Genomic DNA, 24,713 nt, shown 5'->3' with positions numbered 1-24,713 from the left:
TACGGTAGGCCGCAGTTCAATCTTCTTTAAGAAAAATACTGTATAATCGAGAAGACTCGAGCAACTAAAGGAGTAACAAAAATCACATCTGAGAAATAAAGAACATCGAAGAGTTCGTAATGGAACCCGAAACGGATCCAACGACAAGAACGCCAAGAACTCTCCAATGAAGAACACCGAGAAACTCGGAGAGGTATGTTTTCTTCCGAAAAAGAGAATTAATGCCGATATCATTAAAGATCCTTCGAAGAAGTGGGAGGATGTCGGAACAACGGTCTTAGAACGGCATCCAAACCGGGTTGAAGCTTGGGGATTTCTACAATTGCAAGGCTATTAATTACTTACGAAAAATCCCGAAGAAGAGAGAAAAGCGATCGACGTTAGACAGATTCTTTAACCCTTTCAAACGGAAAAAAACATGACCAATAAAAAAGCGAGACTGTGTACGTATGTATTTTTATTATTACATATAAATAAACGTACTAAGAAAGTACATATTTTTTTTATTTTTGGGGGTCTCCGGAACGAATTAATTAAATTCCCATTAAAACCTATGGTAAATAGATAATCGGTTAACGAACAATTCGGATAACGAACAAAGTCTTGGAACGGATTACGTTCGTTAACCGATCACCCACTGTATATTTATTATTCGAATATGTTTTTGAAACCACACAAGGAAATTATTAACATTTTACTTAAAACAAATTAATCCCGCTTATATAAACTATTTATAGTTTTGATTACAACAATTTTCATTTGAGAGGAAAAGACTCGCACGAAAATCAAACATCATACAGTTACGTTATTAAGTTGCAATAAAAACTAATTTTTTTAATAGAACGGATGTAAATAATGAATACTTGATAATAGTATAATAAATATACCGTATACGTTAGTTACCTATGATGCCAAAATGGCGGCGTTTCCGGTAATTTCGATTCAGGGCATTCGGTGAAGACGTGTGACGAAATATGCAAATTGAGAAGGAAGCTCTGTGGGAATTCCCTAATTTCGCCAGTCCTGTCGACTTCTGTCCTACAGCACCACTACGGGTACTTGGCTTTCGGGCGCCGCCGGAGGGTTCGACCCAAGGTCTTAGAATAATTAACCTGCCGACAGACGTTTCGTATTGCATCTTAGTTCTGATAAATGCCAATAGAGGCGCTGTTAACGCTATAATCTAAATAAGAAAATGGTAATTGCGCGCCGGTCGGATTTTTTTCTCCGTGCGAAGACATTTCTTAAGTTATAGGTGGGATGAGTATTACCACAATGACTTTGAATATTACGTGATCCATCGCTCGATTTTCCGTCCCCTGGACGTGTCGCCCGTGTGCGGTGCACTCCGTTGACGTATCGGAATAATAGATGTACCTGTAATTTCAAATAAATTATAATTAATTAAATTTGTTTCTCTCGTAAAACATCGAATAGAAAAGCCAAACGGAATGAAATTCATTCCAAATTGAAGTTTTTTTTTTATGAAAAAATATGTCGCGTTAATATGTGTAAAGTTACATTTAATTTAAGAGGACGTTATTTGATGAAAATTATGCTCGTGTTTGAGTAAATAAATGTCACATATCGCCTCATTTAATGAGTGCAGTTTTACATTTACTTCCTTTAAATTGCCTTAGCGTATTGTTAAAACTAATAAGCAAAACAAATTTCAAAATAAATTCTATCGTATCGAACAATAAACAAATGCAGTAGTTAGTTGCGCAACTTTCTAGGCTGTTATAAGTGTTTACTTAAAAAATAACTTTTATATTATTAATCATAACATTTTGTATGACACTATCTTTTAAGAGAATTTAATTTAAAAAACGTCATCGTTATCATTTATTATAACATGGAAAAGGCTTAATTTTGAGGTTTGTGATGAGTTTCATAAAAAGGCGTAAACATTAATAAGGAGTAAAATTTTCATCGAGCCTACACTACTCGAGATACGACACATTCACCCCTCTATTTCCCCCTATCTCCCAGCCGTTCACAGCCCGGCACGCGTAAATACGCGTGCCGGGCTGTGAACGGCTCACGTATTTGTAAAATCTAAGTGACTCGTACAACATGGAATTCATATAATACGGAATTATCAACAGTGTTATAGGGAGTCTACTGTATATACTGTTATGAAATTTATAATATATTTAACAATATTTTTATCTTTATTATATAGAAAATACGTACAGACGAAATCTGTTTCCAGTTCGTTAAGGTAGACGAGTAACATTTACGTTTTTTACATCGAGTTAAGCTTATTTAATACAAATTTATCATATTGCATTTATTTAATAATTTATTTCATTTAACATAGTTAAACCTAAAATATTTTTAATTTTGCTTCTTTTATTTGTTTGCTATTACTTTCTTTATTTTATATTAATGGAATGATTACTATAAATGAAATTTCGGTTCGGTGGGTAGACGTTGCTTTTTTCTAACAAAGGGTGTGTAATATGTACAGAACAGCACTTACAATTAGGCAAGAAAAAAACGATAAACTGTTCGATTAAATGTTACCGACTTAATTTGCATGCAAAAATAAACACCTAACTCTGAAATTACTTACGTATAAAAGTGTTGTATACGAAGTAATTTTATGTCTTTTATTAATAAATATATTCGCTTATTTCTGTTCACTATTTATAATTTAGCAACCGATTTTACAGCAAATATGTTGCTGGGTACAATTATTTATTTATAAAACATTAAAAGAACATAAAAATATACAGAAAATGATAAAAGTTTTTATTCTCTAACTTATTTCTGTGTTATAAAATTATGTCTTGTTACTTTATTATTCCCAACAAAATAATAAACTCAAGTTCTTAAGTTATTGTTGAGTTTCTCCAAATTCGATTCTACTCGCGTTGTAAAAGTTTATATTTGTAAGAGGAATAAAAAATATAAACATTTAATGCGAATTAATAAATAATTAGAGATACTTACTATGTCTCCAAGTTTACTTGATAAAAGTGGAATAAAAATGCTTACGATGGCCTTAATGATGATATTCAAGTTCACGAAATGAATTTCACTAACTTGTTAGAGAAACTCCTTTCGCCACTCGCTACAGTTATTGGTATCGTTAGCAATATTCTTAAAGCAATAGTAAGATTTGAGGCAAAATTTAACTTTGTAATTAAGCTCAGTAGATTACATAGGCTTTCTTTTTCTGCCCAAAAGCGCAGATACTGCTGAAATTTCCTCCGCTAATTCTACCCCATTTAAGTCAACAGAATCACCATCAGTTAAAATGCATTATAAATTCTTACACCTAATTAACTTTGCTACATATATTAAATGTAATTAGATCTAACTTTGTATAGTACTGTATATGACAGTAAACACCCAATAGTGCAAATTGTCTCCAGAGTTGTTTTGGTACAACTCTGGATACAATTTTTTAACGCGCCAGCTTGTCTTTTCCTTTCGGCTTCCTTTTCCAAATGCGTGCTAATGCTATTCTGTTCAGTTCTGTACAGAATTCTGTACAGTTTGAACACGCATATTCTGTATATGCGTGTTCAAACAAGTTCGAGCATCGTCCTTTACAAATTCTGCGTTAATTTTTCAATAAGTGTAAATATTTTTAGCTTTTAGACGTAATTAATATAAATGCGATACGAGCTGTAAATTTTTAGAGAACGAAAAAATCGATACGTGAAATAATTCTATTAATTGAGTTTTTATCGCAATAATATTTTTCTCATACAGCCAAAATGGCGCCCCCTAGAGCGGGCCTGGTTCTGTTTCAGAGTCCATTATGTGATTTTATGAATGAAAATTTATAAGTTGTGAAAGCGCACGTGGATATATACTCACACGGTAATGTAAGTGGTATGTCGGTCTCGAGATTTTTCGTAGCTACTTTGAATGCCATCGGAACCCTTCTTTTAAATTTTGTCTCTAAAAAGCGCATATTTTAAAATTATAGATCCCGCCATCACGATACTGTCGATATTACGGGCGTCGCCACCCTTTTCTTTCACGGTGGTTGGCAAATGTCTACAAACCGTCGGCTAGCGGATTTTTGGTCGTCAGACTTGAGGAGGAAGGGAAGGGAATACCTTCGTCCGTTCGAAAACTGGTACTATCATTACTCGTCAAACAGGAGCATGGAGACGGTTCTTGCGCGCCTGCGTACGGAAACGGCCCCTTTGAATGCTTTTCTGCACTCCAGACGGCTACACGACACGCCTCAATGCCCTCACTGTATGGAGAGGGAAACGGTGGCGCACTACTGGCTTGAATGCCCGAAATATGACATAGCTCGCAGAGACCTGGGCACTGCCCTGGGGGAAAAACTAACCACTAATAGCACACTTCGGGCGATCTATGCGCCGATGACACCGATCAAGCCCCGCCATCTAGTGGCGGCGTTGGAAGAATACATAACACGAACAAGGCGATTTAAGTAGAGGAACCGGAGAGTTGGTAATTCGGAGAGAGAGCCAATATTGAGCTAAAATCTCCATATAAACACTTTGGAAAAAGAAGAAGAAGAAAAAAAAAATGTCTACAAACGGCACGACCGCTATGGCTGGCAACACCCGGCAAAATTAAATATGGCGGCGTCCTTTGTCGAGCATGTGATAACATTGTAATTATTTTGTTTTTCTTTTGATTAGTCGAATCGTACAAGTAGATCAGTCTGTGCGAAGATGAGTGAAGTATATTATTTTGTTTACATCTTCTTTACGTATATAATATAATGTATAATTACATACCATTACTAATTACCGACCGGAATGCATTCTATTGTCAACTTCATCGTCTAATCGAAAGTTAATGAAGGAGATTTGTAAACTCGTTTTCTGTTGGGCATAATTTAAATGTTATTAATATTATTAATTCTTATTGTCGCTTTTATGTGTTGATGAAAGTAGTAATACTTTTTGAATAGAAGATAAACCAACATTATTTTTCCAAAATGTTGTCTTGGAGAACGACAAGCATTAGTCGACGGTTACCTTCGATTTCAAAATATTGTTTTGAAAGTGAACGAAGTTATCGTAAAGGACTTAGAAGGAAACCCATCGACGTTATTACGGAAGACGGTTCGAAAGAAAGTGTTGAACCGTTAACAAAAAGTGAAGTTATGGCTAAACTGAAACGAGAAATAGAGCTAAAGAATCGAAGCAAAAGAACTAGAGAAATGGTGGAAGCTGAAATACCGCCTTATGAGAAACTAGGAGATAATTCTCAACCGTTTGTGTATGTATTTGAATTCTTTAACATTTAATAAATTAAAGCCGTTTATTATATATTTATTTTGGGTAATTATTAATAAAGTAAGAATTTTCAAAGTAGCTCATAACTTTTAAGATGAATTACAGTGGCGTGCCGTCATTGGAAGCGGTGGAAGCGCCGCTTCCCTTGTATTTTCTAAAATATAAATACATATTGTGCAATTATTTTCATATTTTAACGTACTTTAAATTAATTAAAATTTATATTTTATTATAACTGCATTATGTNTTTCTCCTGACTAGCAGATATATACCAATAACATAGAAACTCAACACCTTGTCTGGAACCTGTTACTGGTGCGTTCTGTGAATAATAAAGTTTATCACTAACATTTTTGAACTGTTGAATAGTTCTTCTTCAGGTGAAATATACCAAATAACTAATGGAACACAAAATTTGAACATGAATATTCAAATTAAATCAAGCGTATGCCTGACGAAAGTCGTTACAAAGGGCATGCACATTTTATGCGTAGATAATGGCCGTTAAAGGTTGATGCCCATAAGGGCCTGCCAAGCAACCAGTAATTTTAGATCATGTTTTTGATTGATGCATGTGGCATTGTGGCTTACTCTATAAATAGATATAAGCATAAACATCATCATTCTAAATCTGTGACCCATTCCCCTACAAGACAGTGGCATTTAATGCGTTAATTAAGAGGGCATGTTCTCACTCGTCCACCCCACAAGCTCTAGCCACTGAATTAACCCACATTAAGAGGATTGCAACCAAGCATGGCTACCCTAATTTGACCCATTATTTGATTGATCATTACCACCACTCACTGCAGGCCTCCGCTGCTCATGCAACCACCAACAATGGACCAGATGGTAAAACTCTTGTCCCTGTCACATTTAATCCCTACATTAAATCATTGTACACTGAAATTGCCAACAAACACCACATGCAGATAACATACAGGAGATGTCTGATGATCTTTGACATACTCCGCAATGTTAAAGACACTCCCAACCATAACAGACTCCCTGGGATTTACTTCGTCCCTCTAAAGGACAACAGATGTGACAGGGACCTTATTTATATCGGATCTACCAAATGATCCTTGGCAACCAGAGTATGTGAACACCTTGCAGACCTTCAGCATGGGAGACACAACATGGCCCTTGCTATTTATGCTTCTGACCCTGAGACTGCATTTAACCAAGGTCATCCTAACTATGCCTCACCCTGAACACATAATGGTTGGAGGCCATATCTATTTATAGAGATGGTTGGCACAAGATGGTTGGAGGCCATATCTATTTATAGAGCAAGCCACAATGCCACGTTCATCAACTAAAAACATGAGCTAAATTTATTGGCTGCCTGGCAGGCCCTTATGAATGCTGACCTTTAATGGCCATTATCTACACACGAAATGCGCATGCCCTTCGTAACGACTTTCATCAGGCATACATTTGATTTAATTTAAATATTCACCAATGGTGTGCCATGCCATCCTTGGAAGCAGTGAAAGTGCTGCTTCCCTTGTATTTTCTAAAATATAAATACATTGTGTGATTATTTTCATATTTGAATGTACTTTGAATTAATTAAAATTTATATTTTATTATAACTGCATTATGTATCTTATTACAAATTTCTATACTACATGAGAGAAAAGTGATAAGATTGCTAATGTATATTCAAATATAAATTCGTATATGCGTATCCCCAATGGAAACTCTATATTGTCGAATACGGGACAGCTTTCGTGGCAAAAATATTTGAATGGTGTAAGGCAGCCAGATTATATGCATTTGCGCATGCGCTTTATGGAGCACCAGCCTCGGGTGGTTTAGCTGGTGGAAGCTACACACCAAAATGCTTCCAATGAGTCTATCCAAGACCGATTTTGGACTGTTAGCCACCCTTGCCCCATTATGTGAATCACGAGTAGATTTATAACTTAACCCAGAGCTTCTTAAACTTTTTATATTCACGACCCCATTTATGATTGTGAATTTTTTTGTGACCTGAAAAAATCTAAAATAAAGATATATACAAATTTTCAAAAACAATAAAGGTGTACTACCACAGTTTACTGTTGTATTACAATGGAACAGAGACAACTGAATACACTGAAAAGCGACAACTGAATACACTGAAAAGCGACAACATTACACTAGTTCACACTACAGCATTGCTGAATTGTTGTCTCGCTGCACCAGAAGTGACACAAAGCGTGTCATTTTCAAACTCTCACAAATTATTTTCAATATTTTGCATTAAAATCTTGCAACCCCAAGATTTTGCTAAGCGACCCCAAATGGGGTTGTGACCCATAGTTTAAGCCTTCTTAAACTATGGGTCACAACCCCATTCTTAAGCTTAACCCAATTGATTGGAGTTTACTGGTATGTTTTTATGATAGTTCATTTATAACTAAATTTAATAAATGCGATGCACGAGGTACAAAAAAAGCTCTAGAATTTATATTTCTTAAATTTACGATTTATGTATCATTGTCGTAAAAATTTGTCTTTCCACTTCTTTCGCAAGACTACAAATATTCAAGTACAAAGTAACCAGTTTCAACTTATTTCTACTTAAGAAGTAGTTAAATAATTAAGAGGTTATGGAATTAGGGACATAAATAAAACCCTGCTGAGAGTCAGAATTTTACTTAAAAGCTTAAAACCAAACCACTCCCTAGCCGAGTACAGTGGGGACTGATTTCTTCTTAATATTAAATGTAATAAAGACAGAAATTTTTCCAGTTCAACGAGAGTGAGTTAAAAGTTGTAAATTTTGGAAATTTCTGTGGACACCACCTGGTCGTAAAACGAATTAGTTAGAAAAAAAATGATGGACAATCTATTAACATTAGTAAATAATATAATATAAATATTGAAAATTATAACGAGATAGTTATGGCTAATAGATATATTATATCTAAATTAATAGATGTTATATGTTTTTTATCAAAGCAAGAATTGGCATTTAGAGAACATAGGGAATCTATTGAATCTAATAACAGAGGTAATTATATTGAACTTGTTTATTTATTAAGTATGTCAGATAATCTATTAAAAATACATTTAGAGAAGTCTACGGTTTTTACTAGCTTATCGAACAAACAAATACGAATGGACCCTAGAGAGCTTAGACCATCACTGATGCGCAATTAACTGATTGTCCCTGGAAGTTGGTTTCTTACAGAAACACAGCTTCCCTATCATCAAATATCATGGCACACCACTGATGAATTAGTTATGGATATTTATTACGTGTTTTTGAATTAATGAAACTTTGCATTAATTGAATCACACTTTGCATTAATTACTACCACATTTTGATATAAATATAAATTGAAATTTTAATATAAGTGTATTGTAGTAAATTTTTTATAGTTTATTTAATCTTGTGTGTTTTTATGTGACGATGTTCGATATATGTACGAAATCCAGGTTTATTTTGACGTCTCATTTGCCATTGAATTGACCTTTGCATATTCATGAACGAATTTATTTGCTCCTCTCTACTATACGCTTCTTATTTGAATTAAAGTATGTACAAATACTTCAAGTAACAAAATTAATCTACGCTATTATATTGATATGATATCGTTTATATCTTCCCATTACAGAAAAATATAGGAATGATGTTATATTGACATAAAAGTACACATTATTCTGGGAAAATAAAGGTGTATAAAATAGATTTTTAAGACCAAATACATCTCATCATCAGATAAAACAGTTCTAATTGTATTAAATCTATTAAAAATGATTAAGAAAAATTATTCTAATCTTTTCATGTTTACCAAAGTTGGATATTTATTTAAATTCTGTTAAAAATATATAAACTTTGATAAAAATTCACAGTTAATCTTTTTACTTTCCAAACTTTTTGTTTGAGATGAATGTTAAAATAATAAACCAATTTTAAAAGACTTTAAAACCATTACTTTATGTTATTTTCTTTATTTTTCTCATAAATGCATTTAGATCTTTCGATTCTCATCAGTATGTTATTGTACATCATAGAACAAAGTTTTGATTAAAAACAAATACTGTCATAAAAATAAAAAAATACAAAGGTATATAATTTTTTAAACTGGTTCTTGTTTTAACATTCACCTTGGATGACAAGTTGGGAAAGTAAAAAAGGATAACTACGAATTTTTGGAAGTTTTATCAATATTTTCAACATAATTTAAAAAACTCTAATCATCCATCAAATCGTGATCAGACATTTTATTTCAAAAAATTTATCTTAAATCATTGATTTTTCTGAACTTTTTTAAAACATTTTTATTGTTACAGTTTTGTGTAATCCAAATAATAGCCTCATTCAGAAATAGAATTCATGAATATCATGTTCATATTTAAATCAAATAAATATGCAACTGGACTTGAATCAATTTGCAAGCTGTATTTAAAATATAAATATGATTTTATTGGTAATAATCAGATGTTGAAATAGTATACAATATGTTTATTAGAACATTCAGGTGGCATTTACAATTATATGTTTCTAAGTAAAAATGGTTTGTTTTTATAATCCTGACTTACAATTAAAATTTGTCTAAGATCTGTTGAATCTCCCTGCATAAGAACAGCATTTTTTACATAATTTATTATACAGCTAATACAATATTTTTAAGAATAAAAATTTGTATTATATTACATTTAGTACCGGTGGTTTGTCTCACATTGAAGGTAAATGATAACAGGTAATAGAAACAAATCATTTTATAGTATGTTATCATTTAAAATGTTTAAAAAGTTCTTTAGAGTTGTTTGTCTTATAGTGGTTTCTTCTCTCTTTGCTATGGGTGTTCTGCCAGTCACTTTCTCATTTTTTTGTATGGTTTATCTCATATATGTTGGGCTCCATCCCTTACCATCCAGTTACCTTCGTTGCGGGTGTGGATAAACCTGCATTGGACATGGAAAAAGAAAGCCCTTTTAGTGTCCATAGGGCAGAAAGAAGCATTCAATTCATCAGTAAAGCTTTTATAAATTATAAAAAAGTAGTGTATTCATTTACAGATTTGCTTCAGATAATGTGAAACCTTAGTTAATCAGGACCTGGATAATCAGAGTTCTACAGTATTAATATTTATAGAGAAACGTTCTGATTTCTCTAGAGTTTTTCTATGAATATTATTAATTATAGATATTGATACAACATTTTCATTGTTTTTTTTTTTACAGTAAAGTCATGACACTTTTGAAGTCTCGTAAACAAAGAGAGAAAGCTGGTAAAATTCTGTTAGAAGGCAAAAGATTAATAAATGATGCTATAACTGCTGGAGCAGAGATTGAAACAATATTTTTCAGCAAAGAAGAAAATCTTCATGGAATTCATTTTAAGAAAATTCCTCATGTTAAAATAATGAAAGTGTTTTATAAACAGCTGAGTTTATGGTCTGATCTAACTACAGCACCTGGACTGATGGGTATTGAAATATCAATATTTTATGTTAACAGTGAAATATATTGTAAAAGATCATATTTATTTTTATTTTTTAGTACTTAAATCTATTTATTACAAATACTTAAACAAAACAATAGCTGTAATGTGTAAATTATATAGAGATATTAATTTAAGTCCAAACAAAAGTGAAAAATAGGGAAAAAAAAGAATTTTTCTTTACACTTAATGAATAGAAAATGTTAATAATTCTGTTTTAAAATTTTGATAAATTATTTGATCATACAATGATTTAATATTAAACTTATTGTTGTTTTGTAGGTGTGTTTAAAGAACCAAATAAAAAAAACATTGTTTATTTAAATAAGAAAAAAATTCCTCTGACTGTAATATGTGATAATGTAAGAGATCCTGGAAATTTGGGTACTATCTTAAGAAGTGGAGCAGCTATTGGATGCCAAAATATTATTTTAATGAAAGGTAAATAATGAAAACTGTTTCTAAGTTTAATAATTATATAAATATGTTAGAATCTGTATAAATTGAATATCAGGAGAAAACATATTTGGTTAACTTTAGAATTAACTTATTAGTTTCTATTTTTATATCAGAAACTAGAAATTCTCCCGTCAAAGCATGACAAAATATTTTTATGAGAAAGTAGAGATCGAAGAATAAATAGAGCTCAAGTCGAGCTTGATGTGATGCTGTTTCTGTTTCTGCAGCCCTTGACAAAGCCATTCTTACTCGATGTTGCTAAAATTGGGCTTCATGTTCCTCAGGAGTCCCTTATTCTTTTAGATCTAGAATTTACCTGACCAGTTTTACTCATATGCTTTCCACTAGGCATTTTTTTTTTTTTTTTAATAAAATACTGAGTCTTTTTAATTCCATATTGATAAAACAAAGATTAGTTGTACATACATTAATTAGATGAATGATAACACTTTCTAAATAATGGTTTTGTTAGATCATTGCTTCTGGTTGGATAGAATGCGACATAGTCATTATGAAAAGATTAAAAAAAAAAATTTATTATAGAAGTGTCACGATGAGGCTAACATTTTTTAAAATTTAAATTTTAAATTTAATGAAGTGAGTTTAGAATTTTCCATTTGCCAAAATATTTAAAAATGCAATTTAAGGGAAATTTCATTGTCGAGCATGAGCATCACGTAATCACTGACCAATGCAACCACAGATCTGAAATCAATAAAGCATTTATTCTATAGCTAATATTTCTGCAAAATAAGTAGCCTATAATTTTCCATCAGAGCATAAAATGAATATAACCAAAATTTTATCTGGATTGGACAAAAATTGTAAGAGTTATAGGGAATTCACCCACACACACGAGAGCTTTTTTATTAGTAACTAGTTGCAAGTACCTGTTTTGCTGGGTTTTTATTTGTTTGTACATTTATATGTAATATAGTTTTTTTACATAAAAGACTGTTAATCTTCCACTACATAAGCTTTCTCTGATTCGATGTGTTTCCCTATAATTTTCAAGTTGCTCTACTGTTTGATTATTTCTGTTTCTATATGATTCGAGACCGCAAAAATTCTTACACTTTGGCATTGTTTTTATATTTTTACTTTTCACGCTTCACTATTCACTTTTCACTTTCTACTTTTTCTGTTATTCATGCACTTTTACTAATGAAAAATCAACTGAAGCATGTGTGTTACACGTCTCCAAAAGCCATCCCCACTACTCACACATAACAGTCCTCGACTAATCCAAAACATTTTCGATTATTCGAAAATATTTAAGATTAAGATTACATTATAGCCAATCTTACACATTTTCACAGAATGCAAGAATTAGGTCCCCTTTTTCTAAACAAATTAGAGAATTTTTACATGGATCAAAAAATATGTTTGATTTCTTGCAAAAACGCAAAAAACCACATCTGTGCCTGTGAATCGTGCACGCTGCTTTCTCTTAACACTTCCATTGTTTACACTTCCATTATTGACACTTCCATTGTTACACATTTTAGAAGTCAATCACTTTCAACCCCATATCTCCCATACCCTTATAGCTATTGAGATGCAACCATCATAGTGCACGATGGGAGACTTGGGGCTACTACCAAACACAAACACCATTCATGTGTGATGTGTAGTTTTGTCTGCAGAGTGAAATATAGGGACAAACATGTCCATTTTTATATCTATGACTGTTAAAATGGATGACGGTCGAAGACTGTTATGTGTGAGTAGTGGGGATGGCTTTTGGCAAAGTGTGACGCACATACTTCAGTTGATTTTTCATAAGTAAAAGTGTACAAATAACAGAAAAAAGTAGAAAGTGAATAGTGAAGTGTGAAAAGTAAAAATATAAAAAACAATGCCAAAGCATAAGAAAGAATTTTTGCGGTCTCAAATCATATCGAAACAGAAATAATCAGTCAGAAGAGCAACTTGAAAATTATAGGGAAACACATTGAATCAGAGAATGATTATGTAGAGGAATAGAAACAATTTTTTATATAAAAAAAACTATATTACATATAAATGTACGAACAAATAAAAACCCAGCAAAGTGGGTACTTGCAGCTAGTTTTAAAATAAAGACTGTGTATATTGACCTTAATCTTTTTAAATTTGATGTTCAATATTTAAGAGGTCAAGGTTAAGATGATGATGCAGCTATGCTGGGTGCATAACATGAGATGTAAACAATAATTATGAAGAAATGACCTGTAGAATTATGAAGAATTAATTATGAAGAAATGTAGTCATTTACATTCATTGCATTTCACATTGTTTAAATTTGGCGATATATAAATCCAATGATGCTCAAGATATTAATAATTGCATTTCAGTGATAGAAGACATATATAATATCACTAATAAATCAAAAAGAATTGCAGTGTTGCAAGAAAAATTTCCAGAAATATGTCCCACACCAAAATGATTGTCATTGAAACAAATGTGTCAAACTCAATGGGTTGATCATCTTGATTCAGTTATGGTAATGGTTGAGCTTTTCATACCACTGTTTAGATTATTAGAAGTTATTGGAAATTGAAGAGATAAGGACTTGTGTAAGGCTAAATGCTTTAAGGAAATCAAAATTCATTTTATTGTTCTTGACAACAAAAGTAATTCAATCATAATCATTGCCCAAGAAGCAGCACAGATTATTATTTTAAAAAATATATATATATATTTATATGTATGTAAAATTTGAAGATGTTTTCAATGAAATTGATGATGGTGAATGTATAATGAATTCAATTCACAGAATAGTTGGAAAACAAATGTACTGACATAATATTTGAAACAATTCACCTGAAGAATATTATGACATAACTATTTTTATCTGATTTCTGGAGTCATTCTTGAATCATTTGAATGAAAAATTCATAAAACAGATGGTTTCAAAATATTAAATATTTTTATCCAAATATTTGGCCAAAATGATGACAAGATTGCCACTGTTTAGGTCAGATCTTTGGATTAAAGTTGAAATATTTGTTTAAAAAATACACTACAGATCTGGAGAACTGCTATTTAAATGTATAAATAGAAGAATACAAATTGTAAAGGAAAAATTTCAAGAAACAAAAAAGATTTTCCAAAATGTACATTATAGTATTTGATCAAATGCTTACAAGACATATTTCCAAATATATACAAGCCCACCAGTGGCCTAGTGAATAAAATTACTTAACACTAGTAGTTGGTCATGGGTTTGTGCCTGACCAATGAGCTAGTCACGTGTAGTTTTCCAGGTTTACTTCGTGTGTCTAAAACCTAAATGGGATCAGTTTCCCAGAAAGTCCTCTGGGCAGATCATCCAAGCATTGCATTGACTTATCTGATCAATCTAGTCTAGGCCAAAATATAGGTAACCCCCGTATAACACGGCACTTCTATAGCACGGATTCGCTCTAACACGGTTCGAGAATTGGTACCATCCCCCATATAACAAGGTACTTTTATAGCACGGATTCACTCTGACACAGTTCGAGAATTGGGTAAAACCCTCGTACAACAGGAAATGTAATAAATTTTTACATACTTAACTAATAATAGTTCACGAAAATTATTATTTTCGTGAACTATTAGTACTTAAGTATGCAAATTTTCTCTTTTCGCCTTCTGTCGATACAGGTGGGCCTTCTCGAAACTTGTTTCAATGTTGCCAGATCGCGACGCTTCTGCTTCTGATGTTGCCGAATGTTTTTCCCTTATTCCATACTTGCTTTATTCTTCATAAGTGCTTAGCACCATATAAGGAAATTTATAAAGATCTTTTAACTAGAAGCAAGCAATCTAAAATTACATACATTTTGCAAAAGGTAAAGCATGGATCTGAAGATAATGCAGAAAAATGCTCAGAGGATAAGGATAACTTGCCAAAAAGAAAACGCTCTCGGTTAATTAATAGTGTTTTTAGTGATGACGAAGAAAACATTGTTTAATTTATATTAATATGTATCACTTAAAAAAATTTTAATGAAGATATTTATCTTAATTATGAAAATATACTAGCATGTTTTTTAATTTTTGGAACCTAACCCTCCTTTTCGTATTAGTTCTTTGTTTCGTATAACACGGATTCGCATAACACGGCAATTTTTTGGAACGTAACTACTGTGTTATACGGAGGTTACCTGTATATACAAATGTTTAAAGATTATAGTCACTATTCCAGTTACAACAGCAGCGACAGCCAAAAGGTCATTTTCAACATTAAGATTTTTACAGATTTATCATCGAAATTCATCTTTAGAAAACAGATTAAATGGATTGTCTTTCCTTTATATACATAAAGATATGTATATAAAGTGCTAATTAACATAAGTGCTAAATTTCTTAGGAAACTGAAACAATGTCTAATCATTTTAATTATTTGTTTGCTATTTAAGAGGTATTAATATTATACTAGATTATTATATTGTGCTATGATTTATTCAGTGCTTCCATATAATTATTAATACAGTATTTATATTTGATTGATACAGTATTTCTTAATTTTTTTTAGTTGCAATCCCTTGCTAAATTTCTGGCTGCATTACTGACAAACTTAATAATTTAAAATCATATTGGGTTACTTTGTAACAAACATTTATTTTTCAAACATGATTTTTATGGATAATTTACTAAGAGGTTGTGAATAATTATGTAATAGACTTTTCATTGTGACTAGTTTCTAATTAATCAAGATATTTTAAGAAAATTAAAACCAGGGCTGTGGAGTCAGAGTCCTGGAGTTTTGGTGTTTTAGTCGGAGTCGTCAAAAAATCCACCGACTCCGACTCCTTTTTACTTTCCAACTTGTTATGTATATAAAACGGAAAAGTATTGGAATCGTGTCAAATTTGACCCTCCAAGTTTTTTTTTTTTTTTGCAAATCTACACGTTTGGAGACCTCCCGAACCCCCCAAAAAGTCAATAAAAGGGAAAAATTAGCGCGCGCGTGTATTGGCGTCTAATTTGTTTAATTTCTTTATTTTCTGTTCTGAGATATTAAATACTATCTCGGAATGGGTGAAGTTTAAGAAACGAAATGTGGCACTGTAGCTCGCGTATAAAGTGGCATTAATACTATTAAATTTTTGTTCTTAATTGAAGGTCGACAGGGTGTAGACATAAAAGGGGTCACGTGTCATATCTCTTAATGAATATTTTACACGTTATTAGCGTTAAAAATTTTAAAAATAAAATGAAACTCGTCTCTATTCCCAAAGTAAGCTTTTTGTCATTTTATAATAGTACAGTAAAACCCGTTAAGATGTTCTCCCATAAGATGTTAGAACGTGTATGGGGACATGATTTAGTTCAACCGCTTTGGCGCTTAATAACTAACTACTGTGTTAAACCATGTGACTCCGATCATGACCACTCTGACCACAAAAATTATTAGGCTTCAAACAGGGTGAACAAAATCATGCCCCCCACACAGTCTAACATCCACACGTATAAAAAAAAAACTCGAATCTTTTGCATATCTCGAAATTTCAAGGTGTCCTGAATCCAAAAATGTAAAAATTTGGGAGGGGACATTGTTCGACTGAGCGCTACACTTTTTCTCTGTTGTATATAACAGCCAAAAAAGTAAAAATTATCGAATACACATTCATATATTGACTGTGTCATTACTTAGAGAAGTCTTTTAGCTTTGGAATAAAAAGTTTCTACGTTCTATCTTTATTAGAACTCTGTTTATTAAAGATTTTATTCTGAGGTCACGTGATGACACCAGAATTTCTGGGTCTCCGGTAATAAGTCCGCCCCTGGTTGGAGTTCGATGGTAAGGAAAAGTCGGAGTCGGAGTCGTTAGATTTTTACGCGACTCCACAGCCCTGATTAAAAATTACATTTATAGTTAGATTTATAATTGCTTGTATATTTAAAATGTAAGTAATGTCAGATTGTCAAAAATTGAGTAAGTTCAGAATCATGGTCAACTGACAAAGTACATTTTGTCAGCCAAAAACTGAGGATACAGTGGCTGTTTCCTTATATTTCTGCATTGTGTGGCAGCCATTGGATCCAATTAAACATGCATAGACTATTCCATTTAGAGAATGAACTATTACCAGAAAACATTAACTTAAGCAGTATGCTATATTTCACTGTTATTGGGCTGGAACTTGAAAAATTGTAGACCTGTAAATTCCCACTGTGGTTCCTTAATCTCGAGAACGGAGTTAGGTAGATGAAAGCCGAGACCAGATTTGGAAACCGTAGGGGCAGTAGGCCCAGATTTGACTATATACAAACTTTCGGTCGAAACCGGAAGTTACGTTATTTCAGTTCAAAAATATTCCTATTAATTACGGCGATCGTTTGGTTTAGTATTAATACGTAGGGCTTTGGGATGTTTATATTAATATATATAGATGACCGGCATGACTCCATTGTTAACAGGAAAAGTATGACGTACAGGGGAAAGACACTAGTAAATTGAGAGCATTATAACGAAAAATTGCAACTCGGCATTGTAAAGCTGTCACAATAATTGCTCGTTTCTGAATAAGAAATTTGAGTATTTTCATTTACTGTATTATAATGTAGGCTGTATAAATTGAAATATTTCAATAATATACAGCATTTGCATTTTAAAATATTTTTTCCAGGTTGCGTTGACGTTTGGGATCCCAAAGTTTTAAGAAGCGGGTGTGGAGCGCATTTCCGAGTGCCCATAGTAAACAACGTCTGTTGGAATATTGTAAATACTTATATTCCCGAAAATGCCAAAGTATATCTGGCAGATAATCGAGACGATGTTCAGAGAGAAAATTTTTTTCAGAATTTCTCTAGCGAAAAAGTTATCGAAGTAAAAGAAGGTGAAAAGTTAATAATCGACGAGACGTACGAAGATAAAAATGAGTTGCAAAAGTTTAAATATGTACATCTTCCACAATATAATTATACGGACGTCACGTATGACGACAAATGCGTTCTGTTGATTGGAGGAGAAACGGAAGGTTTGAGTAACGAAGCCAAGAAACTGGCGTGTGAATACGAAGGATGCAGAGTTAAAATACCTGTAGAAAACGACGTGGAAAGCCTAAATTCGGCCATATCAATGGCGGTTATAGGATTTGAAATCAAAAGACAGCTTCTATCAGGCACGCGAACACGATAATGAAATTATATGAATTTTATTCGTACAGTTGCATTTTTGTGTGAATCATCATTAAAGTTACGAAATAATGGCATTCGGCATTAATTTAGTCAATATGATTATTTTCGGAATGTCTATGTGACGAGTGCTCATTGGGCTGCAGTTTGAAAAACTTGTAGACCTATAAATTTTCACTGTCGTCCGTCCGCTTGTCTGTCCTTAATTTTAGTTAGTTAGGGGACGGAATTAGATGAAAGCCGAGATCAGATACGGAAAGCTTACGGGCACAAAGCCCCGATTAACTATTCGGGAAGTCGCGTTATTTCACTTCAAATATTCCCCGATTACTTCCGATTGGATAATAGAACGTCGAGTGGTCAGTATAAAAAATTGTTCTCTCGTCTTATCGTGTTGGACGAGAGCTGCTAGACTATGGTGCCCCGTAGTAAAATGTGACGGAATGGCTATGCAATGTGGTTAGTAATTATGTATTTTATATTCGTTGGTACCCGGGGAATAAGAGATCTTTTGAAGATTAACTGACCCGTTACAGACGTGGAGAAAATCCGGTAAACTCCACGTGGCCAACCCACCACCGAACTCCAAGTGTTCAAGGAATAGAACCGTTTGACCACTTGTGGACCAAAGTAGTAGTATTTTTTTAATTTTATTTTTGCAAAAGCGACACCACGCGGCTTTTTTAAAATTTAAATTTAATGAAATAAGTTTAAAATACGCCATCTGCAAAATATTTAAAAATGCAACTTAAGGGAAATTCCCTGGTCGAGCAGTGACGTCACTGTAACGTAAGTGGACCACCGATCCGAAATAGATAAAACGTTTATTCTATAGTGGAGTAAAAACTAACGTATTGTCTGGTGCACCAAAAACATTGCCACGGCTCTGATTATACCATATGTATATATATACACTCGTATATCATTATTGAAACATTTTTCAAACAATTTTTCAACAACAACAACAATGTTTACTAGGAAACAATCATATCATTTTTTATACTTTTCCTGTTTGGACTGCAATTAGAAAAAATTGTAGACCTATAAATTTTGTCTGTTTTTTAATCTCAGGAACAATTTTAATCAAGAGTTAGATAGATGAAAGTCGAGAACAGATATGGAAAGATTAGGCCGGAGGCCCCGATTAACTTCCGGATATAGGAACGTCCGGAAGTCACGTTATTTCAATTCGAAAATGTTCCCCCGAAAGGAGTTAAATAATACCCCGCACGACTCTATCGCCAACGGAAAAGTATGATGTACAGGAGTAACACCCTACTAGTTTCGGGTGGAAAGCATACATTTTATGTTCTAATGGTAAAAAACAGAGAAATAAAGTAAAATTTCTTATATAATGCGATGATAATCAAGCTCTTGTATACCTCGCGTTTCTTTATGCAGCTCTCGATAAGCGCTTTACATCGAACACACTGAAACTGGTTTCTAAATGGCCAACACTGCTGGTGACGTCATTTCGCTACACTCTTGCTGCATAAAGAAACGCGGGGATACTAGTAGCCTGGGACGCCCCCTAGTGAGCGTTCTAGCAACAGCGGTGTCATTCCGTGGTATAAATAATAAATTAATGTTACAAATAAAAATAATAATATACTGAATTAAAACGCAAAACACCGCATTTATTGTTATTTTAATATTGTTACGCAAAAAATTGAATTGTTAAATTAAATAATAGCTAGGGGCTCCCCTAGCTATTATTTAATTTAACAATTTATTCGAGTTGAAGGCTCGAAATAAACTGGTGCAATGATCCGTCGAAATGCCACTCTTTAGAAATACAGAGGCACGAAATTCGCCGGCATTGAGTGGCTACGCAACAATAAAATTTTCTCGTTGTTGAGAGAGAATTTATTGTTGACTCGTGCAGTTTTTTATTTTCAAGCGCTTTTTCCAGTTCTGCTTCGGTTGTAGCGATTATTTAAGTAAGTCGAGATTACGATCTTTCTAGATTTAAATACTTTTTAATTTTGACAAGCAAAATATCACAATTAGTGGCGGTCTACACTTTTGGGAGATCGCAAGCCCCTCGTTCGGAGTTTGAATCTTATCTTAATTTTTCAATGAAATTCTTAAAGCAAAATTAATATTAATAAATAGCCTACTTTAAATCTGTTATTTCCCGCTGTATTATTATATACGTATATACATTAATATCACGTATGAAATTCGTCTGAATCTTAATTTAAATAATTCGAGTTCATTCGTGTCCTTTCCTCTATTTTCACACGTTTTGTGTTACGGCAGTCAACAGAATATTACAATCTTTTATAAATAATTTCTCTATCGAACATTAAAATTATTATATATAATAAATAGAAATTTCATTATAATATTCAAGAAATTAAAACAATCATTTCTGCATTCGAAATTTACAATTCGCATTAGAATAGGAATATTTCTGAATTAATGCGAGTTCTGTTTTTACAACATTCGCTCATTTTCCTCGCAGAATGGAAAATTTCAAAGAATTAAAGAAGTGGCGCATCTCGGGCCGTGCCGATTTCCAGGTTGGCGCCCGGTCTTGGCCTGGTGTCATAAGGGTGCTTCCGAAAGATGCGGACGAGGCACACACCCGACGTCAAACGGGTGGTGGTCGTAACTCCGGACGACAGCGCCTGGGGCCGTATTCTGGTCTCTTGTCTCTCGCAATCTGGTCGCTGATTGGCTATTCATTTGGATTAACCAATCAGCGACCGGCTTGTGAGAGACAAGAGACCAGAGACGGTGACCAGAATATGGCCCTTCGTATCATTTTGGTCTCGTCTCAAGACCTCTTTGTAATATCTCGATCTTGTCTAGGTCTTGTGAAGTAGCGTTTCATTCTCATCTTGGTCCTACTAAAAGTGCCTTGTATTGATCCTTATTGCTTTTTTTTTTCTGTTTTTAACTATTAGACATTTGTAAATTTTTCGTCCGATGGAGATTATTTTTTAATAAAATTGAAGACAGTCTGCCCAATAAAGGACCACCATTTATTGTTTCCGTGTTCCAGACAATGTGTATTGTCTGGAACACGGAAATAATAAATGGTGGTCCTTTATTGGGCAGACTGTCTTCAATTTTATTAATATTAGGCATTTTATAACAGTATCACTGTATGTATAGAGTTCTTATAAAGATTATAAATTTGCTATTCGGACTGGTTTAACTTAAAATATATAAATGATTAATTACGGTTCATTAAAGATAATTCTGTTCTAATTCTAATCATTTCGATTTTATCAGTCTCCACATTGACGGGCGCGAAGGATTGTTCGGCTACCTACAAAGAAAAAAGTAGAACTTCTGTCAACTTTTCTCTCTGACCAAAAGAGAACGGAAATATGTCACTAATAATGAATGAAGTATTGTTTTACTAAGCCTACTTAGAATTGTTTTTTCTTCCGTTTCCGTTCTCGTGAGAACAAACCGGCGTTTATACAAGCCGTAAAAGTCGATCCCCAAACATACAGTAGGATAGAACTGAAATGTGAAACAATATTTTTAGAAATTTAACCCCCAATTACTATAAAATTTCTTCGTCCATAGTATAGGCCTAAATCCTCTGAAGTACCGAGACTAGTGCGCGCGTTATAGCTTCACGGAGCCCAGGTAAATTTGAATTAGGGGTCCCATTGTAGAGTTGACTTCGGACATTTTTCTTCGGGGAAATTTTTTTGATAAAATATTTTCTTATAAAAGATTAGTTTGGAGTCCCCAGTTAATGGGCGCTCCAGGCAATTGCCCTCTTTGCCCAAAGGATAACACGCCACTTATCGAGACAAATTTTTGAAGAAAATTTTGTGCTAAAATCGTTAACTGTTTAAGACAAAATATCTTAGAATCGAAAATTCAACATTAAATTTACACTTAAAAAACATCATAAAAATTATACCTATTAAAACTTTAAAAGTATGACAGATTTTAATGAAATGATTCTTTACTTAAATATCTACATAAAGTTTATCTGTAATTTAAATTTAACTTAGGCGCCATAAATTAAAGAATAGAGAGAGGGTGAAGCATCGGAATGCCTATAAATAAAGGGAATACGATGAATCGTCTCCACTGCGGTTGATACTAAGCGCTGATGAATTTATATCGTTGAACAATGTGCACTGTGATTCACCATTCAATGTTTCAATCCCACCGACCTTTATAAATTTTAATTCCTTCCCAAGTCGGGCTGTAGTACATCATTTCCGAATTAGTGGGAGATGGTGCGGGTGGAAACAGAGGTGGAATGTCGGGCGAAGGTGGAGGAAGCACCGACGTCACCAATCTATCGTAAAGCTGTCCTCTAGCGTACAGAACTGGCTTAGTCCAGCAACAGAGAACCACTCCAGTCAACACCATTATAGATCCTACGGTGAGGAATATGATTGAGATAATTATGTGCGTTTCGATGGTCATAGTAAAATATCTGAAAAAAAATATCAATATTTGCATTATTAATAAAAAGACAATTATATTTATTCGTTAAAATTTAGAATTAAATATTTCCGTCGGAAATAAATTAGTGTTTTGCTAAACAGAATAATAATACAATATTATCGAGATAAATTAGCCTAATATTTATGAAGCCAACTTTGTGTACTGGAAACAAGAGACACGATCATCTTTTGCTCGAAATAATGTTGAATTAACTTTGTCGAGATTCTACCAGACAATGGGCTGTCGGCTTCAATTTTGCTATTGCCCAATCTTGGTGAAACGGGCCAATATGAGTGACGAAACGAGATTGGAACTCCGATTGAAATTTCTCAGGAAAGATTACGAGGGGTCGGATCGGTTAAAACTCCATAAATCCCATGATTTTGATTTGGTTTGATTTGATGAGATACCGCAAAGTGTGCTATCTTCTTTCCGGGAGAACTTTTTTTAGGAAGTTGATCCCTATTTAAGTGTTAGACACGTGAAGAAAACCCGGAAAATTCCATCCCAAGGCTCAAACCCGCAATCAGTGTTCAGTGGTTCTATCTATTCTATCATTTGTCGGCTCTGCATGATTTTGAATTAACACCTAAATAGGGATTAGTTTCTCCCGGATTCAATCCCCGTTGCCTTATTCTATCAATTCAATTACCGCTTTAATTCCGTTTGCGCTTCTAAATATTAGTAAAAAATATTTTAAAACTTAATACAACACATAAATGCTCATTTAAACTTATCAGATAAAGAAAATCTCACAACGTTGCGAATAAAAGAATGAAATATCCAATTGAAAGTATAAATACTTACAGTAATACGATGAGAGATTTTAGAATGACAACAAATAAAATTGGTTTTTCTAACCGAAAAATTTGGATGTTCGCTTCGTTGGACATCACCTATCGTCATGGTTACTACGAAAACACAAAATGAACAAAATATATATTACGACTTAGTTGGGTTGCATAAATATTTTAGTATGAAAAATATAGACAAACGGGTTGACTACTTTCGATTTTCGTTAAATATATCGAGGTCAGCTTTAAACTGATTCAAGCTTTTTTACAAACATAATGAATAATTAATTATCGAGTGAACAATATATTTTTACAGTTAATTGGATTATTTATTAGTAAACTGTATATTTATGACCTCTGTTATATATTAACAGGGAGCTATAAATTATACAGTTCTGCTAAAGTTCAGAGGCACTAAAAATAATACGAGATGTATGTAAATTGCAAACAATTATAACTAATTTCTATCGAAGAAATACAAAATAACAGTATATAATCATTTCTATAGCTGATATACTAACTACTACATCTAATTTACTGAGTTCATAACTATATTTCTATCTTAATTCCTGTCATTTTCTACAGTTAATATTTTCCTTTCTATAAAGTTACTCGTGTGCAGCTATTCCAAAACTATATATTATAGTTTAATTATATAAATCATTTTTTAACATTATACTTTGTATACCAATAGTATAATACCATAATATAAAACGTATAATGTTACAAATATATTTATATTATTTAAACACGCACAATATACTCGTACGTACATACAGTGTAATATACAATATATATAATACATAATATTAAACTGTAATTTAGTACATCCACTACAGTATAATTTGTATACTATAGTAGGTAGAATATACTACGAGGAAAGTGTCGGTTCCATTTCGAGGACCCTTTTCCTCCTGGGTGCTGTACCTATGCACTTGTTGCATCTTCCTAATTACAACACTGATATACTACAGTGCAAAGTATTATAAGGTTATTATATTATATACTATAGTATACAAGATATAACGTTAAAAATTAATTAATACTTAAATGAGACAAAACAGTGCGACAAACGTCGAAAAAAATCAATATTTATTTACCTTTTTTGTACAATAAAACATATTTATATAACAAAATTATGAACTTTAATCCTTTATTTAAAAAAATAATTAATAAACAAATTCAATTTTTTAAAATTAAATATAAAAATTTATAATTTCAACTTTTATAAAT

The 24,713-nt window shown here is 32.8% G+C and overlaps 1 protein-coding gene and 1 long non-coding RNA gene across 3 annotated transcripts in view; both read left to right on the top strand.

Annotated features, from left to right (window-relative positions):
- Positions 1-4,584: 4,584 nt before the first annotated feature.
- LOC111640616 (rRNA methyltransferase 3, mitochondrial-like) lies at positions 4,585-19,780 on the top strand. The gene is made up of 4 exons (XM_023386681.1): positions 4,585-5,226; positions 10,428-10,672; positions 10,969-11,127; positions 17,748-19,780. Exons 1-4 carry the CDS (start codon positions 4,943-4,945, stop codon positions 18,257-18,259), a joined length of 1,200 nt encoding a protein of 399 aa, XP_023242449.1. The 5' UTR covers positions 4,585-4,942; the 3' UTR covers positions 18,260-19,780.
- A 215-nt stretch (positions 19,781-19,995) lies between these two features.
- LOC111640707 overlaps positions 19,996-24,713 on the top strand; it is a 10,765-nt gene continuing 6,047 nt past the window's right edge. The window contains exon 1 of one of the 2 annotated variants that reach the window (XR_002759314.1): positions 19,996-20,195. This is a non-coding gene — a long non-coding RNA (uncharacterized LOC111640707). The remainder of the gene's footprint in view (positions 20,196-24,713) is intronic. The other variant, XR_002759318.1, reaches the window with a different exon arrangement.

This window comes from Centruroides sculpturatus, unplaced genomic scaffold (genome assembly GCF_000671375.1).
Source record: "Centruroides sculpturatus isolate CEXI.00-Female unplaced genomic scaffold, Cexi_2.0 scaffold59, whole genome shotgun sequence".
In the NCBI taxonomy this organism is placed as follows: Eukaryota; Metazoa; Arthropoda; class Arachnida; order Scorpiones; family Buthidae; genus Centruroides; species Centruroides sculpturatus.
Note: the sequence above shows the minus strand (reverse complement) of the source record. Positions and strands in the feature narration are given on the sequence as shown.

Excerpts from the sequence above, each read along its gene's own strand:
- LOC111640616 (XM_023386681.1), top strand. The coding sequence starts at position 4,943 with ATGTTGTCTTGGAGAACGACAAGCATTAGTCGACGGTTACCTTCGATT. Across the intron at positions 5,227-10,427 it reads GATAATTCTCAACCGTTTGT|TAAAGTCATGACACTTTTGA; the intron begins GTATGTATTTGA and ends TTTTTTTTACAG. Across the intron at positions 11,128-17,747 it reads AAATATTATTTTAATGAAAG|GTTGCGTTGACGTTTGGGAT; the intron begins GTAAATAATGAA and ends TATTTTTTCCAG.